The sequence below is a fragment of the Eleutherodactylus coqui genome, chromosome 2, assembly GCF_035609145.1.
Source record: "Eleutherodactylus coqui strain aEleCoq1 chromosome 2, aEleCoq1.hap1, whole genome shotgun sequence".
NCBI classification, from domain to species: Eukaryota; Metazoa; Chordata; class Amphibia; order Anura; family Eleutherodactylidae; genus Eleutherodactylus; species Eleutherodactylus coqui.
Window position 1 is genome coordinate 213,203,965 of NC_089838.1, and position 15,992 is coordinate 213,219,956.

The 15,992-nt window shown below is 44.9% G+C and overlaps 1 protein-coding gene across 3 annotated transcripts in view; it reads right to left on the minus strand.

The window, feature by feature from the left end:
* Positions 1 to 624: 624 nt before the first annotated feature.
* HYKK (hydroxylysine kinase) overlaps positions 625 to 15,992 on the minus strand; it is a 28,348-nt gene continuing 12,980 nt past the window's right edge. For 2 of the 3 annotated variants that reach the window (XM_066592455.1, XM_066592456.1), the window contains exons 2-5: positions 10,304 to 10,649; positions 7,477 to 7,619; positions 6,325 to 6,508; positions 625 to 3,192 (exon numbers count right to left, since the gene is read on the minus strand). In XM_066592455.1, coding sequence (XP_066448552.1) covers positions 2,717 to 3,192; positions 6,325 to 6,508; positions 7,477 to 7,619; positions 10,304 to 10,646 — 1,146 coding nt within the window. In that variant the 5' untranslated portion in view covers positions 10,647 to 10,649 and the 3' untranslated portion in view covers positions 625 to 2,716. The remainder of the gene's footprint in view (positions 3,193 to 6,324; positions 6,509 to 7,476; positions 7,620 to 10,303; positions 10,650 to 15,992) is intronic. The other variant, XM_066592457.1, reaches the window with a different exon arrangement.

Below are 15,992 nucleotides of genomic sequence, written 5' to 3' on the forward strand. Positions count from 1 at the left end.
TTTCACGCCCAGCCGACATACGGCGTCTCTCTCTGCAGTGGGAGGAGGCTGGAAGAGCCGGGAGCAGTGCTCTGAGCTCCCGCCCGCTCTCTGCCTCTTCTCCTGCCCCCGGCACGATTTTCAATGAGGAGAGGCGGGATGGGGCGAAGCTAATTCCAGGAACTTAGCCCCGCCCCCCATTCCGCCTCCTCTCATTGCAAATAGTGCAGAGGGATGGAGAGGGGGCGGGAGCTCAGAGCACTGCTCCCGGCTCTTCCAGCCTCCTCCCCCTGCAGAGAGAGACGCCGTATATCTGCTCGGTGTGAAAACCCGGCCGATATATGGTCATGTAAATGCACCCTAAAGCTTATGAGCGTCATTAAATAGGATCCTTCGTGTATGCTATCCATTGGTTGTAGTATTGACACGCATACAAGACACAGGATAGTGGGATGAAGGGAGGGGTGGATGATCTTCTAGGAAGCACATAGAAAACTTGATTGCAATATGAGATATTAGTGTTTCTTTAAGTCTCTAGATACAAACTATAATGTAACATTTCCTTGACAACAAAAAGAGCTTGAAAATAATGAGGAAGTGAAACACATTAAAGTTGCATATTTTTATTATACAATTATTTGACTTACGTTGCATAAAACTGGTAAAACCCTGAAGTGTGTCATTTACTATAATTGGTGGTATAAGGCTTATGGCTTTCTAACAACCAGATCTTTCAGACTGTTTAAAAGACTTGATATCTTCTGGTCCGCACAAAGACAAGGTGTACTGTAGCTATTACAGCCACATGAGCGATTTATAACTTTTGCGCGTTTGAATGATTTTCGAACGATAATCGCAGCATTTACTTTGTGATATCTGCTGAGAATCTGATGTACGTGGTGTATACACAAATACAATTAACAGCAGGAATCTGCTAATGATCTGCAGAGAAATATGGCCAGCTTTAAAGGGAAGCTGTCAGGTCTGTACGGGATCCAGCCTGCGGGATCACTTTACTATAGTGGCCATAGCCTGAAAACAATTAGCGACCCTACAGGTTCCTTTTAGTTTCTGTAGATATTTTTACACAAAAGTAATAGTTTTCTGATTATGTTTAGAACATGTGTTAAGGCCCTTTTACACGCAAAGATAATCTTTTAAATGGCTGAAAGATTGAAAGATTTTGCTATGTATTTACATAAACTATTGATGGCTTTAATGGCCATTACTACTTTATCGTCTTCATTTGCATGTAAAGGACCTCTAGGGGTTGTTTGCAGAGCCCAGCTTGTGTTTAAACACACTCCCAGCTGTGCAAACAGCTGCCAAAACATTCCATTGTTCTCCTTCCAGCTAGTGTAAACATACCCTGGGGAGAACATCCTGCAGTCATTTGAAAGATGAGCAAAATAAGTTCAAATTAAATGTATTTGCTGTCTTTCAGCGGCTGAACGATGGATTTATGTGAAGTAAAATCCATTGTTCAAAGTAAAACTGCACGATACCCATGTGACATTGTGGCTTGTCGCTGAGTCATGTAAGCTGCATTAGCTTCATGGCAGCGTTGAACCCTCTGTGGTGACATGTTTGCAAAGCAGCGACAGTTTGTTTCAACACTGGACAACGGTTGACTATTAGATGAAGGCTGGACTGGTGTTGGCGGCATCAGCACTTGAGATGACATAATATCATGTCCAGGAGATGTGAAGATAGTGGGGAAGGACTATGCTTCAATGTTGTTGGTTAATATACACTGACGGCTATGTATGTGGGCGTTTGTGAGGTGTCATTTATTGGAGTCTCCACACAGGTGTCCAGCTGTCTCGCAACATACAAACTGCCAGACTGAGCACTGCTGTGTCCATAGCAGCTGAGGCAGCAGGGGTTTGTGGGGGATGTAGTCTGCACATAATCCCTTATTCAGTACACAAAGACGATGTGATCAGGGGGCGGAGCTAAGGGATGGTAACTGACATTCACAGGTGCTGTCAGACTCTGCATTCAACTCACACACACACAGACTGACAAGTGGTCATTAGTACTTTGATGGTAAGCACCATATAGTGTACGCCTTCACACTGCTCCTTTTCTCCAATGGGACATGGAATCTTGTTTCTATTTTTTAGTGGCAAAAATACCCTCTCATGATATCAGAAAAAGTTAGAGCCTCGGTTTCTTAAAGCAGATCTATCATTATACGGTAGAATGCAAAGGCAACGTGGATCTGATTTAATACCCTTATTATCTATCCCCTATCTCTTATTTATCCTCATTCCCCTTTTTTTCCCTCCCCTCACACTCTGATCTCTACCGTTAAGTCCCATTTACATGCAAAGATAATCATTCAAAAGATTTTGAGTGATTGTTTTGCATAAACTGCTAATGGACACTAATGCCCGTTAGCAGCTTAACACCTTTCTTTGCATGTAAATGAGCCTCCAGGAGTTGTATGCAGAGAACAGCAGGTGGTCTTTTCCCTGCATTCACCTCCTTAGTTCTGCTGTGGGGCTGCAAGCTGAATACAATGTAATCAGCACTCCCGTGCAGAATTCAGTACCATGGACAGCAAACATAGAATGCTGTCTGTCATCTTCTTTCCGGCTGAACAATGGATTTTATGCTCACCTAAAAATCATTGTGCAGCTGAAGAGTGAAAGATGGGAGCATTTACACAGAATGATTATCGCTCAAACGATGGCTTTTAAGCGATAATCATTGCGTGTAAATGCGCCTTTACTCATATATGCATTTTATTCACGTATGATCTGGCAAAAGATCCTGAGTCCTCCCAAATCTTCTCAATGACCTCTTTTCCCATATCAAGGAGAGTCATCAGACGCCCCCATCCAGTTTTCGCGGTTATCATAAGATATTCCTCATTTTCTGGGCAATGTAGGACAGTGTATCTTGCCATTACCAGAGACTGGGCAAACCTGCAGCACACTAGAGCGAACAGGGCCTCCTTTTCCTCTTTTGTCAGTGGAATCACACTCTCATATCCTGCTAGAACATATCCACCTATAGGGAGAGGGTCAGTACTTTCAATCATCATGTACATTATTATGATTGCAACCTCAAAAACATAATAACCAGAGCTCATATCGCCAAAATCCAGAATTCCTGAGACTCTGTACTGGTCTGGGTTATTTCCATTGGATATGCTGATCTTTTCCAATAAAATATTGTGATCATTCAAGTCTCCATGATTTATGCCTACAAGAGGGAGCAGAAACAACATGGATTTTAATTTAGAAAGGTGCATCTTATCATTTCATCTGCTCTGACCTTACAAAAACAAAATCCTTATTCCTCAGTACAATGTACACACTTAGGGTGAATGCAGACAGCCGGGTCGGATTCCAACTGCGAGATTCTCACAGCGGGATGTGACCCGTGCCCCTGCATTGACCTCTCGCTTACACGGCCGGCGTCTTCCCTCTCTGCTCTGCGACGTGCCGGCTGGCGTACAGCCGCACATGTGCAGTGCAGAGACGGAGCGTCAGCAACTATGCGGTAGTGCGAGTGAAATAGGAGATGCCACAATTCTGTTACCGCGCGAGCTTTCATGCGGTCAAATCGCGGCTGTCTGGATAGGATTGCATAAACTAATGCAATCCTATGGCGGCATGCAACGGCGGAAATTCTGTGTGAATCCTCGTCATGAAATTCCCGCTCCTGGAATTCAGGCTCTTTCATGCGACCGTAAAAATGCGTGAACGGGCGCACAAATCTAACATTTGTGCACCCGTTCAGCTGGCACGGGCCCCGGCGCATACACTCTGAGACCGCAATGCCATTGGGCCTCCCCTCCCTCCCCCTTGCCGGCTCACCTCCTCTCTCCTCCCGTCCAGCTGTTTGCAATGTGAGGGGTCGGAGCTGAACTCCAGCCCCCTCCCCATCCCTTTTCCACAGCCAGCAATGGGAGGGGCGGGGCGGAGCTAATCTCCGTCACGTCCCCTCCCATTGCAAACAGCCAGAGGGGAGGAAAGAAGAGGCAGGGAGTTTAGCAGTCATGCTGCTAAACTCCCTCCCTCCTCCTTCCACTGTTATTGACTCCCATAGAAGCTCATGCAGCGGCCGACGTATTCTGGCTCGAAAGATAGTTATAGGACCATCTTTTTGGGCCGGCATGAAAGAGTTCAGCGCTATATTGGCCCAGTCGGGTGCTTTCATGACGCAGAAATATGGAATCCAATGTATCAGATCGTGGCCTATATCGGCAGGCCATGAAAACAGCGGCTGATATACGCTTGTGTGAAAGAGGTCTTAGGAAAAAGGAAAGAACCGAATAACTACAATCACTATACAGCTATGAACATATAACTTGCATCCTACTAAATGTACCGGCCCTGCTGAACGGCAGCTCTGTTTTGCAATCGTCAATATATTTTATATTTGTAAATAATGACATCCATAATAGCAGATTTTAACTTTGTATTTTAAAACATGCTAATCTTTTCTGCAGACTGCCCACTGCAATTGCTACAACGTTTTATCAACACTTTCTGATCTAACTGTATTAGGGCTCCTGTCCACGGGCGATTCCGACCTCGCATGTGGATTCCCACAGCGGAGTTCATCCTGGTGCCCGGCCGGTGACCCAGGTTACCTGTCCGGCATCTCTTCTCTGTGCTGTGGATGTGCCGGCCTGCACTCCGGCACGCATGCGCAGTACAGAGGATGCCGCGCCATTGCTATGGTGATGACGTGGCTCGTGCAACAATTCTGCAATGATGATTGCTAATGGCCGTGGGGCGGATGGCTTCCACTGACTTCAATGGAAGCTGTTAGTGCGTAGCCTGCACAATACCGTGGCATGCTGCGATTTCTTCTCCGCCAGTGGAAAATCTCTATCGATTTACGTTCATGGGCAGGAAACCACGATTTTACATTGCATGCTGGGACGGAATCCCACTCCGTACTCCACAATGCAAATCTGTCCGTGGACAGGAGCCCTTAGACCACTTTCGCACAGGCTTTTTTTAACAGCATTTTAGCAAGCGTTTGAAATGCCAGCTAAATATGCTTTACTGAGCCTCCATTGATTTCAATGGGGCTTCTCAGATGAGCGTTTTAGCGCAGTGCTAATGGAATGCTGTATGCTCTATTTTAGTGCATTGCAGCACTTATTAATGCACTGCATCACACATTGCAATGATGGGGTGCGTTAAAATCGCATTCAAACTCCTCTGAAGATGCTGTAAAACCTTTTAGTAACGCCTGTGTGAGACTGGCCTTAGTCTATTGGCTACTTTGTTGAAACTTTTCATTTTTTCTACATATTTATTTTCATACTATTAACTTGTAATAAATGACCTAATTAAATTAGTTGGAGTGGTTTTCCACTGCACATAGACCTTTACCTGCTTCATATTACATCACTACTCAGTATTCCAGAGCGTGGAACTAAGCTCTATAGCATGAGGCTACTGCCACCTAGTGGTTATAGCTGTTTAGCATGAGAATGGAAATTCTAAGACCAGAGTGCTATGGACAGAGGTCTGGCAATTAAATTTGCCATTAAAACAGCAATTACCGAGTTTCCACTTATATTTTTTTCTTAGGCAGTATTTACATGGCTGATTATCTTCTGCAAGTTCTGTCAGAAAATTAACCCATTCATTTACAAGAGTGATTTTTTTTTTTACTTTGACCTGTGGTCCAAGCTCCCGCCCCTTGTCCGCAGCCAGCAATGGGAGGGCTCTGCCCTCCACCCCCTCCCATTGCAAACAGCTGGAGGGGAGGAGAGGGGCAGAGAGCCGGTGAGGGGATGGAAGTTCAAATGGTAGCGTATATCGACCGGCTGTGAAAATGGCGGCCAATATACGCTCCCGTGAATAAGCCCTCAAAATGTGATTTTTCATACTTGCTCTCGACTTTGTCCCCTCACTGTGCACTTGCAAAGCCATCGTTCTTTGCATGCTCACAATGAGGGGACTAGTTCTTATGTGCATATGCTAGTACTTGTCATTATGTGAGCATGCTCAAGGAGTCCGCTGCATTTAACGAGCAGCAGCTTTGCAGGCACACAATGTGCCAACAGGAGGAAAATAATTAAAACGCACTCCTGACTTTCTGCTATGTGCACATAATTTTAGTTAATGGGTCTCCGAGAAAAAGATTCTCTTTAAACATTTCTGCCAGGTTCCTCTACAGATCACAGCTGATTGCTGGGGATCCCAAGTTTTGGGAGCCTTCCACCAAAAAAGCAGTACCCAAAGCAGAGAATTCCTTTACAGGAATCCCAGAGTCCCCCTTCTCATGTCATGGCGCATGAGCAGTATAGAATCCCTGTAAAAAAGCGAACATGGATAACATCTTTTATAATAGATTGAAATGGCTTACATTGGCGAAACCGTCTTAGATTTTGCTTCACAGAGTTCTCATATTCAGCGATGACTCTCTCTATCGTCTGATGTAAATTCTCATCTTTAATAGCATACATATACTTTCTCAACAATGGAGTGTTTGACAAGTTCCAGATAAACTCGCCACGATCAAAACTTTTCTTATATGAATGCTGGAATTTCTGTAATATAAAAACATAGTTAAAGTAGAAACAACAATTATTCTGATCATGAGATTACATTGCAGAAGTAACGGCATAGTTATCTGATGTCCCTAGTCTACAGAGAACTGTCTCTTGAAATATTCTGGCAGATTTATGAATGTACAGTAGTTATACTCATTTTCTGGCATAAATACACTAATAATATGGCATTCAAGCTGAGCATCATGTTTATGAAGCCCCTATGTCAGGTTTTCCAAAAGTAGGTGGAGCTGTTCTCTGTTCCTTCTATTCCAGCAATGATATGTTGCCACAACATATGATCTGTGCAGCTAATCGCTGGCCACAGCTGGTGATTGATGTATACACATCACCGTTGGGCTGCAACCGTCACATGTTGGCATGTGATTAATGGAGCAAGAAGAACATAGACAGGTGGGGGACCAAGCAAAAGAGTAAAAAGAGCAGTAAAAAGATTTTGTCTGCTAGGGCTTATTCAGATGGGTGTATATTGGTTGGGTTATCACACCCAGCCAATATACGCTGCCCCTCTCTGCAAGGGGAGGAGGCTGGACGGGAGCTGGTGCACTGATTTCCCGGCCCCTCTCTGCCCCTTGCCACTGTTTGCAATGGGAGGGGGGCTGGATGGGGCGATCCCGCCTCCTCCCCTTGCAGAGAGGGGCAGCGTATATCGGTCAGGCGTGAAAACCCCACCGATATATGCCTGTCTGAATAAGACCTTATTTTGTACTTCTGTAAGCAGTCTTTAAAAAAAATGTAATAGGGTTGGACAGCGCCTTTAACACTTTACATTTAGGCACTGGAATAAAAATTATCTTTTTTTTCCCTATGTCATATATGGTTAAAAAGCACTAGACACATCACACATCAGTGAGACATTTTTTTTATTCTTTGGGCTAAATAGTGAGAATAGTTCAGTAGAATTTGATTTTTTTTTTCAAGGTCACAATATTTCATATATAAAATACCTTTGTTAAGGTTTCATCAAGAGTAGCTGCCATTTTTCCTATTTCAAAGGCAATTTCAGGAGTTGTTTCAATTTCAGCTGCTGGCTTCCCAGGAAGGTAGGTTAGAAGCCTCACCATATGCTTTGTTATGACACCTCCACAGTCTATAAACCAAGTGTAAATTATAGCATGTTACTATATTACAATGTGTTATCTTTCAAGGAAGCAATGAAGACAACATGAATTATGATTTCATATTTTGTTTCCTCTTGAAGGTACAACCACATCCGCTTGACATGCCAATTTGGTGCCTTAGTTTTCCTGTCATTTGAAACCTACACTATCCAACCAAAAGTAATTGTACGCCTAAGCAAGAATCAGATGTAGAATTTATCTCCATGTGTGTTAATACTTATTGGGGCTTCATTTGACCCTAATGGCATTGGATACTCTCCGTGTCATACCGTACTTTCCACTAACTTCTTATATAATTAAGCTAGTATTTCGCTCCATTCCTCCTGCAAACATCTGGCCAGTTCTTTTATAGAAGATGGACACTGTTCATATTTCCTAACCTCATGTTCCAGTTTGTCTAAAAGGTAGTCCTTAGAATTCAGGTTGGAACTGTGTAGGACAGTCCACCTGTGGAACATCCATATCTTCAAAGCAACATAAAACAGAATTGCATTTGTGACAAGGCCTGTTGTCTTGTTGGAAGTATTGCTGACCATTCCCAGAGTGCTGCCACACTGGTGGCAGCACATTGTCTAGAATGTCAAGGTAAACCTCTGTGTTCATGCGTCTTGCCACTACAATCAATTGACCAAGATCATGCAATGTAACGCATCACCTGACTATAAGAAACATCCACTGTACTTAACTGTTGGCACACCATACTCAGGCAAAAGGTGTTCCCCAGGCTCCTCCACACCCAGGTATCTGATTTAAAGATGGGGTAGAGTGATTCTTCACTCCACAGAACGTTCTTCTATTGCTTAGCTGTCTAAGCAATGGTAGTGATTGATCCCTTAGGGGTGTTGCTACAGTGGGTGTAGAGGACGCAGTTGTAGTCAGGCTCTGGTGGCTGAGAGGACCCAGGTGTTATGCCCTATATTTACTCCTTTTTAATATACAGTAAAATTATTTACACCCAAGTGATCATCTCATTGTATCTTAGTGGGTGTTCACGCAATGTCTGGGTGCATATCCCCAGGTTCTGTATAAATTCATGATTAGGTGAATCGGACAGAAACCTGGGTGGTATCATAGGCTACCATTGTTCAAACAAAGACCCATAAGGTCTCCATTCGAGCATTGTAACATTGATATAAGTAAATGATTACAATATCAGAGCAAAAGAATAATTTATTGCGAAAAACTGAACACTAGAAGGGAGGCTCTAGTACCCTGTTGTACCACCTCTAGCTTGGATACAAGATGTGATATGGGCGGCATGGAGGCTCTAGTACCCTGTTGTACCGCCTCTAGCTTGGATACAAGATGTGATATGGGTGGGTATGGAGGCTCCAGTACCCTGTTGGGCCGCCTCTGGCTTGGATACAAGATGTGATACGGGCAGGCATGGAGACATACTGGTTGTGTGGTATTCCATGGCATATCGGTTTATATTTGCTGTAAATGAGCTTCTAGATCATGCAAACTCATAGAATGTCGAAATTGGCATCACAGATGGTCCCAAACATGTTCCACTGGCAATAAATCTGCCAACTAGGCAGACCACGGACGTGTGACAATGTTGTGGAGGCATTCCTGTGACCCCTTTGTGTGTGCAGCTTAGCATTATCCTGGTGGAAGATGCCTCTTGGAAGCCACCATGAGAGGAACACATGTGTCTGCAGTATGTCCTGAAGATATTGCTGGGCTGTCAATTTCCCTCATACCACTATTAGGGGTGACCGACTGTCATATGCGATGACCCCCTAGACCATCACACCAACAGTGGGGGCAGTGTGTTGCTCCACAGCAAAAGCAGGATTGACGCGCTCACTCTTAGGTCTCCAGACATGAACAAAGCCATCGTCGGTGCCCAAACTAAACCTACATTTGTCGCTGAAGACAACCTGGTTCCACTTCGTAGCAGTCCAGTTTTGTCATTAATGAGACACCTGCAAATGGAGGTGATGGTAGGTGGATGTCAAAGTCAGTACACGTTATTGGCGCTGTGATACAAAATGTCCTTCAGCCAAGCACCTGGAAATGGTTCTGACAGACACAGGGGCCTGTAATGATGGTGCCACCCATCTCTGGATGGCGAACAAGGAAACAGTTGGAACTGCTTGTGCTCGTCAGACAATACACTCTACTGGTGGTCTGTCAAGGATGTCCTAAGCACAGTCACCTTGTGTGCATACCCTCACAAATCCACTGACCTAACACCTCCTAATAGTCTGGCTGGGATGGACCAGGTGGCAAGCAAATCGTCAATACGACCATACAAGCTTCTCACATTCCAATAATGCGCTCCGTCTCAAATTCTGTTAATTGGGTGAAAGCTTTTCATTTTGCATCGTAGAGACATATCTAGTGGTCAAAAAGCTCTACACAAGCGGAAAAAGTGGTCCACTACACATAAGTAGCCTCAGAGATTTTTTCTAGGCCAGAGTGGAACCACTTTTAGGGCCTCAGGTGGCAAGACCGTTCATCTAATCATGCCACAACTTGAACCATTTGCATAACTGCATGCTGAATTTTGCTGCAAAATGACAACTCCTCCTAGGTGCTCATCTTTTTTGACAGTGTATTATACTGTGATTTGCATCTGTTTAAATAAAATTATCTGAACTTTGTTTGCACAGTTTTGGAACACTCATTACTTTTACGTTCTTACCAATAGGCTCCAGAGACATGATTGCTCCAGTTTTTGTGAGCTGAGGATTTGGTGTAGGAAGACCTTCATCATACAGGAACTTCATAGCGCACGTCTGCACTTCAATTAACTCGGTGTTCTTACTGTCTTCACCATTCATGATCTTCAGAACATACTCTTTTTGTGTATTATTCCCATCATCCCTCGTCTGAATGTAGAAATTCTGATCATCATAACTTGGTAGAGGCTTTACTTTGGATACTAGTAAGCCAAAAAGTTTCTCTGCCAACTCAATGACCCGTGCTTCATTGACCGCTGGTTTGCTGGTGATTTGTGAATTTTCAGTCTCCTTTTCAGAAGTCATCTTCTAGAAAAATAAATTGTATACTGTGTTGTTATGGTTTAACAGAATGGCTGTGATTTAGCTAATTCTGATGTATATATTACATGATCAGGAAATGTATGATTAAGGTAAGCCACTTTTACTAGTAATATTCTATATGTAAGATATTGCATCAAAACCTGTTTAACCAATCTCACATTGATAGTAATCTGCAGTTCATGAGTATCTTTGTTGGGCTGGCTATTAATGTCATATTACTTTTGGTATGTCATGACATTATTCCCTTTAGAGATTTTGATGTATTTTGAGTGTTACCGATTAAATGTTATACTTTGCTTAATGAAAGGTTGTACCCATGACTAGCACAGGTTTTTATTGCCTAGAAGTAAACAATGAAGGTTCCTATTGAGTAACCGACTGCAGAGATCTTGAAAAATGTGATGAATACATGTATACTGGAAAATTGCCTAAAGCAACCCCCTGGTTTCAGGACAAAATTCTGACTCTGGACCAGAGGGGGCAGGTGATACATTGCCTACATTTGTTCTTCTGTGTCGTCCATCTGATCTCCTGACTTCAGATCTCCATTTTTGGCCATCCAAGATGACTAATGCAATCCTCAGACTAACCAATACCCCAAAATAGATTGCAAATGGACTACACCTGCTCTGATTGGTCAGCATTGTTCATGTGATCAGCACTGGGCAATCAGAGCAGTGCAAACTGAGCATTAGCTAGATAGAAAATTGTAGCAGTGTTTTTGGATGGCAAGAAAACTAAAAGAGACCTCTCCAGTTCCCACAAAATGCTGTTGGTTCACTTCTTATGACAGTCCAGGGCCTGACACTGGCAGCAAAAAGCAGTGATGTCATTGCACCACCTGACATTCTCTGTGTGCTCAGAATTATGGCAGGCCACAGGTTTAAAGCAGTATGCAGCCTTCCAGTGTGAGTGGCGGACAGGAAGCCAATGACTGTGTCCTGCCATAGTTGTCTACTCTACCCCCTTATCAGAGAACATACTCTGTCATATTTGGGTGGTCTTTTTGCCAGGAAAAAAGTGATTACATGAGCCTTTGCTCTCTTCATCCTCTGAGCCTCATTCTTATTGGCTCTATGACCCCGTTGTTTAAATCCTCAGATGCCATGATCAATGCTGACTACTGCACTTGAGTGGTTTTACAGAGAAAAAATAACTAAAACTTTTTTCCTGTATTTTTGTAATATTTTATTGGTGAAGAAAAAAAAATTACACGAATTATCTCTGTATTCATAATGACCTGTACTATGAAATTAACAGAAAGCACCATTGAAAAAAACAGAATCGCTGTTTTCCGTTTATCCTGCCTCCCAAACACGTAATCATGGTCTTAATCCAAAATGCTAGCAAAAAAAAAAGGCCTTATTTAGCCATATGAGCGGAGAAGTAAAAATGCTATATGTGTGGGTTTTGGAAAGTGGCAACACAGAAACAAATGCTATGGTAAAATTAAGTGTTCTCATATTGCACTAGTTGTAAAACTTAAACTGTTTAAACTTGGTATCCGCGTAATTGTAACAACGTAACCTTATTTCTGTTAGACACTGAGCACTATAAAAATAAATTCCAAGACAAAATTGCAGGGTTTTTTTCTGCATCCCACCCTCCCTTCCCCAATGAAGAGAGAAAAAATATTCAGTATATTATATGTACCCCAAAATGGTTCCTCTAAAATCTACAGCGTGTAATACAGTTGCATCAAATTAAAGATAATTATGAGCACTGGAACACAGAAGGTGGAAATTTTTTTAATGGTCCAGAAGACTAAAATTAGTCACTAAGGTGTTAAAATGCATTTAGGGTAGCTGAGTTATGTGCTAATTGCATTTACTTGAGACGTAAATTAAAAATGTACACTGCAGTAGGGTTTTTCCACTTTTATTATGACTAGAGATGAGCGAGCACCAAAATGCTCGGGTGCAGTTGCAACTCCGTGTGGACCGACAGCATGGGTGGCTCCCTGGAACCCACCGGCGGTAAATAAACAAATCCCATTGCAGTGCCCAGCACAGCTGAGGTAACGTCAGGTTTAATGCAGGTGGGCTTCGGCCCACACTGCATGCCCCAGTCAGACTGGGGTTCTTTATAAGTAGACACATGCAGTTACAACTCCGTGTGGACCGACAGCATGGGTGGCTCCCTGGAACCCACTGGCGGTAAATAAACAAATCCCATTGCAGTGCCCAGCACAGCTGAGGTAACGTCAGGTTTAATGCAGGTGGGCTTCGGCCCACACTGCATGCCCCAGTCAGACTGGGGTTCTTTATAAGTAGACACATGCAGTTACAACTCCGTGTGGACCGACAGCATGGGTGGCTCCCTGGAACCCACTGGCGGTAAATAAACAAATCCCATTGCAGTGCCCAGCACAGCTGAGGTAACGTCAGGTTTAATGCAGGTGGGCTTCGGCCCACACTGCATGCTCCAGTCAGACTGGGTTTCTTTATAAGTAGACACATGCAGTTACAACTCCGTGTGGACCGACAGCATAGGTGGGTCTCAGGAAGCCACTGGCGGTACATAAATATATCCCATTGCAGTGCCCTGGACAGCAAAGCTAACGTCAGATTAAATGCAGGTGGGCTTCGGCCCACACTGCATGCCCCAGTCAGACCGGGGTTTTTTATAAATAGTCACAGGCAGGTACAACTCCGCAATGGGAATTCCGTGTGCACCGACAGCATGGGTGGCTCCCTGGAACCCACCGGCGGTACATAAACAAATCTCATTGCAGTGCCCAGCACAGCTGAGGTAGCGTCAGGTTTAATGCAGGTGGGCTTCGGTCCACACTGCATGCCCCAGTCAGACTGGGTCTCTTTATAAGCAGACACATGCAGTTACAACTCCGTGTGGACCGACAGCATAGGTGGGTCCCAGGAAGCCACCGGCGGTACATAAATATATCCCATTGCAGTGCCCTGGACAGCAAAGCTAACGTCTGATTAAATGCAGGTGGGCTTCGGCCCACACTGCATGCCCCAGTCAGACTGGGCTTTTTTATAAGTAGACACAGGCAGGTACAACTCCCTATTGTGAAGTCCGTGTGGACCGACAGCATGGGCGGCTCCCTGAAACCCACCGGCGGTACATATATAAATCCTATTGCAGTGCCAGGCACAGCTGAGGTAGCGTCAGGTTTAATGCAGGTGGGCTTCGGCCCACACTGCTTGCCCCAGTCAGACTGGGATTCTTTATAAGTAAACACATGCAGTTACAACTCCGTGTGGACCGACAGCATGGGTGGCTCCCTGGAACCCACCGGCGGTACATAAACAAATCCCATTGCAGTGCCCAGCACAGCTGAGGTAACGTCAGATTAAATGCAGGTGGGCTTCAGCCCACACTGCATGCCCCAGTCTGACCGGGGTTTTTTATAAATAGTCACAGGCAGGTACAAGTCCGCAATGGGAATTCCGTGTGGACCGACAGCATGGGTGGCTCCCTGGAACCCACCGGCGGTACATATATAAATCCCATTGCAGTGCCCAGCACAGCTGAGGTAATGTCAGGTTTAATGCAGGTGGGCTTCGGCCCACACTGCATGCCCCAGTCAGACTGGGGTTCTTTATAAGTAGACACATGCAGTTACAACTCCGTGTGGACCGACAGCATGGGTGGCTCCCTGGAACCCACCGGCGGTACATAAACAAATCCCATTGCAGTGCCCAGCACAGCTGAGGTAATGTCAGGTTTAATGCAGGTGGGCTTCGGCCCACACTGCATGCCCCAGTCAGACTGGGGTTCTTTATAAGTAGACACATGCAGTTACAACTCCGTGTGGACCAACAGCATAGGTGGGTCCCAGGAAGCCACTGGCGGTACATAAATATATCCCATTGCAGTGCCCTGGACAGCAAAGCTAACGTCAGATTAAATGCAGGTGGGCTTCGGCCCACACTGCATACCCCGGTCAGACTGGGGTTTTTTATAAGTAGACACAGGCAGGTACAACTCCCTATTGTGAAGTCCGTGTGGACTGACAGCATGGGTGGCTCCCTGGAACCCACCGGCGGTACATAAATAAATCCCATTGCAGTGCCCAGCACAGCTGAGGTAACGTCCGATTAAACGCAGGTGGTCTTCGGCCCACACTGCATGCCCCAGTCTGACCGGGGTTTTTAATACATAGAAATTGGCAGGTACAAATCCCTAATGTGAAGTCCCTGTGGACCCACAGCATGGGTGGCTCCCTGGAACCCATCGGCGGTACATAAATATATTCCATTGCAGTGCCCTGCTCAGCAGAGCTAACGTCACATACAATACAGGTGTGCTTCGGCCCACAGTGCATGCCCCAGTCAGAGTGGTAATATGTACCTTAACAGTAACCGTGTTGGTGGGAATGTGGTGGCGACTGCGGACCTAGTAGCGCGCTTTATTTAGTTGGTTTTCGGAATGTGGCCAGGATTAAGTGGGCCGTGGCAGGGAGATGGTGGGGGGGCTCTCTTGTTGTGTCGGTAAAGGTGAAATTCTTGGACTGCCACCAGATGGACCAATGCAAAGGTATTTGGCAAGAATGTTTTCATTGTTGGAGGAGGAGGGGGATGTTTTTGAGGCACTACGTGTCCTCTCCACGTGTCCGTGGTTATATGCACCTTAACAGTAACCGCGTTGGTGGGAAATGGCCTCGCCACCATCATGTCTTTGGGAAGCCTCCGTTTCCACACCCCAGTGACATAGCATTAGCAGCGGTATAGGCAGAGCCCAGAATTAGTAACATTTCAGCGGTAGCATTAGGGACAGGCCCCAGTAACATATCACTAGCAGCATTATAGGGGGAGCACAGTATTAGTTCCATTTCAGTAGTAGTAGCAGTCCAGACAGGCCCCAGTAACAATTCCGAAGCAGCAGTATAGGGGGAGCACAGTATTAGTTCCATTTCAGTAGTAGTAGCAGTCAAGACAGGCCACAGTAACAATTCCGAAGCAGCAGTATAGGGGGAGCACAGTATTAGTTCCATTTCAGTAGTAGTAGCAGTCAAGACAGGCCACAGTAACATTACCGTTGCAGCAGTTTAGGGAGATAACAGTCTCTTTCACATTTCAGTAGTTGCAGTATAGACAAGGCCCCAGTTACCTTTATGTAGCAAAAGTGTGGGCCAACCCCACACACCTTGCTGTAGCATGAGTGCAGGCGAAGCCCATAAAGATTACTAGGATTACACTGTAGGCGAGGGCCCAAAAAAATTGGTGTACCAACAGTACTAATGTACCTCAGAAAAACTGCCCATGCCCAACCAAGAGGGCACGTGAAACCCATTAATCGCTTTGGTTAATGTGGCTTAATTTGTAACTAGGCCTGTAGGCAGCCCAGTTAAAATAAAAATTG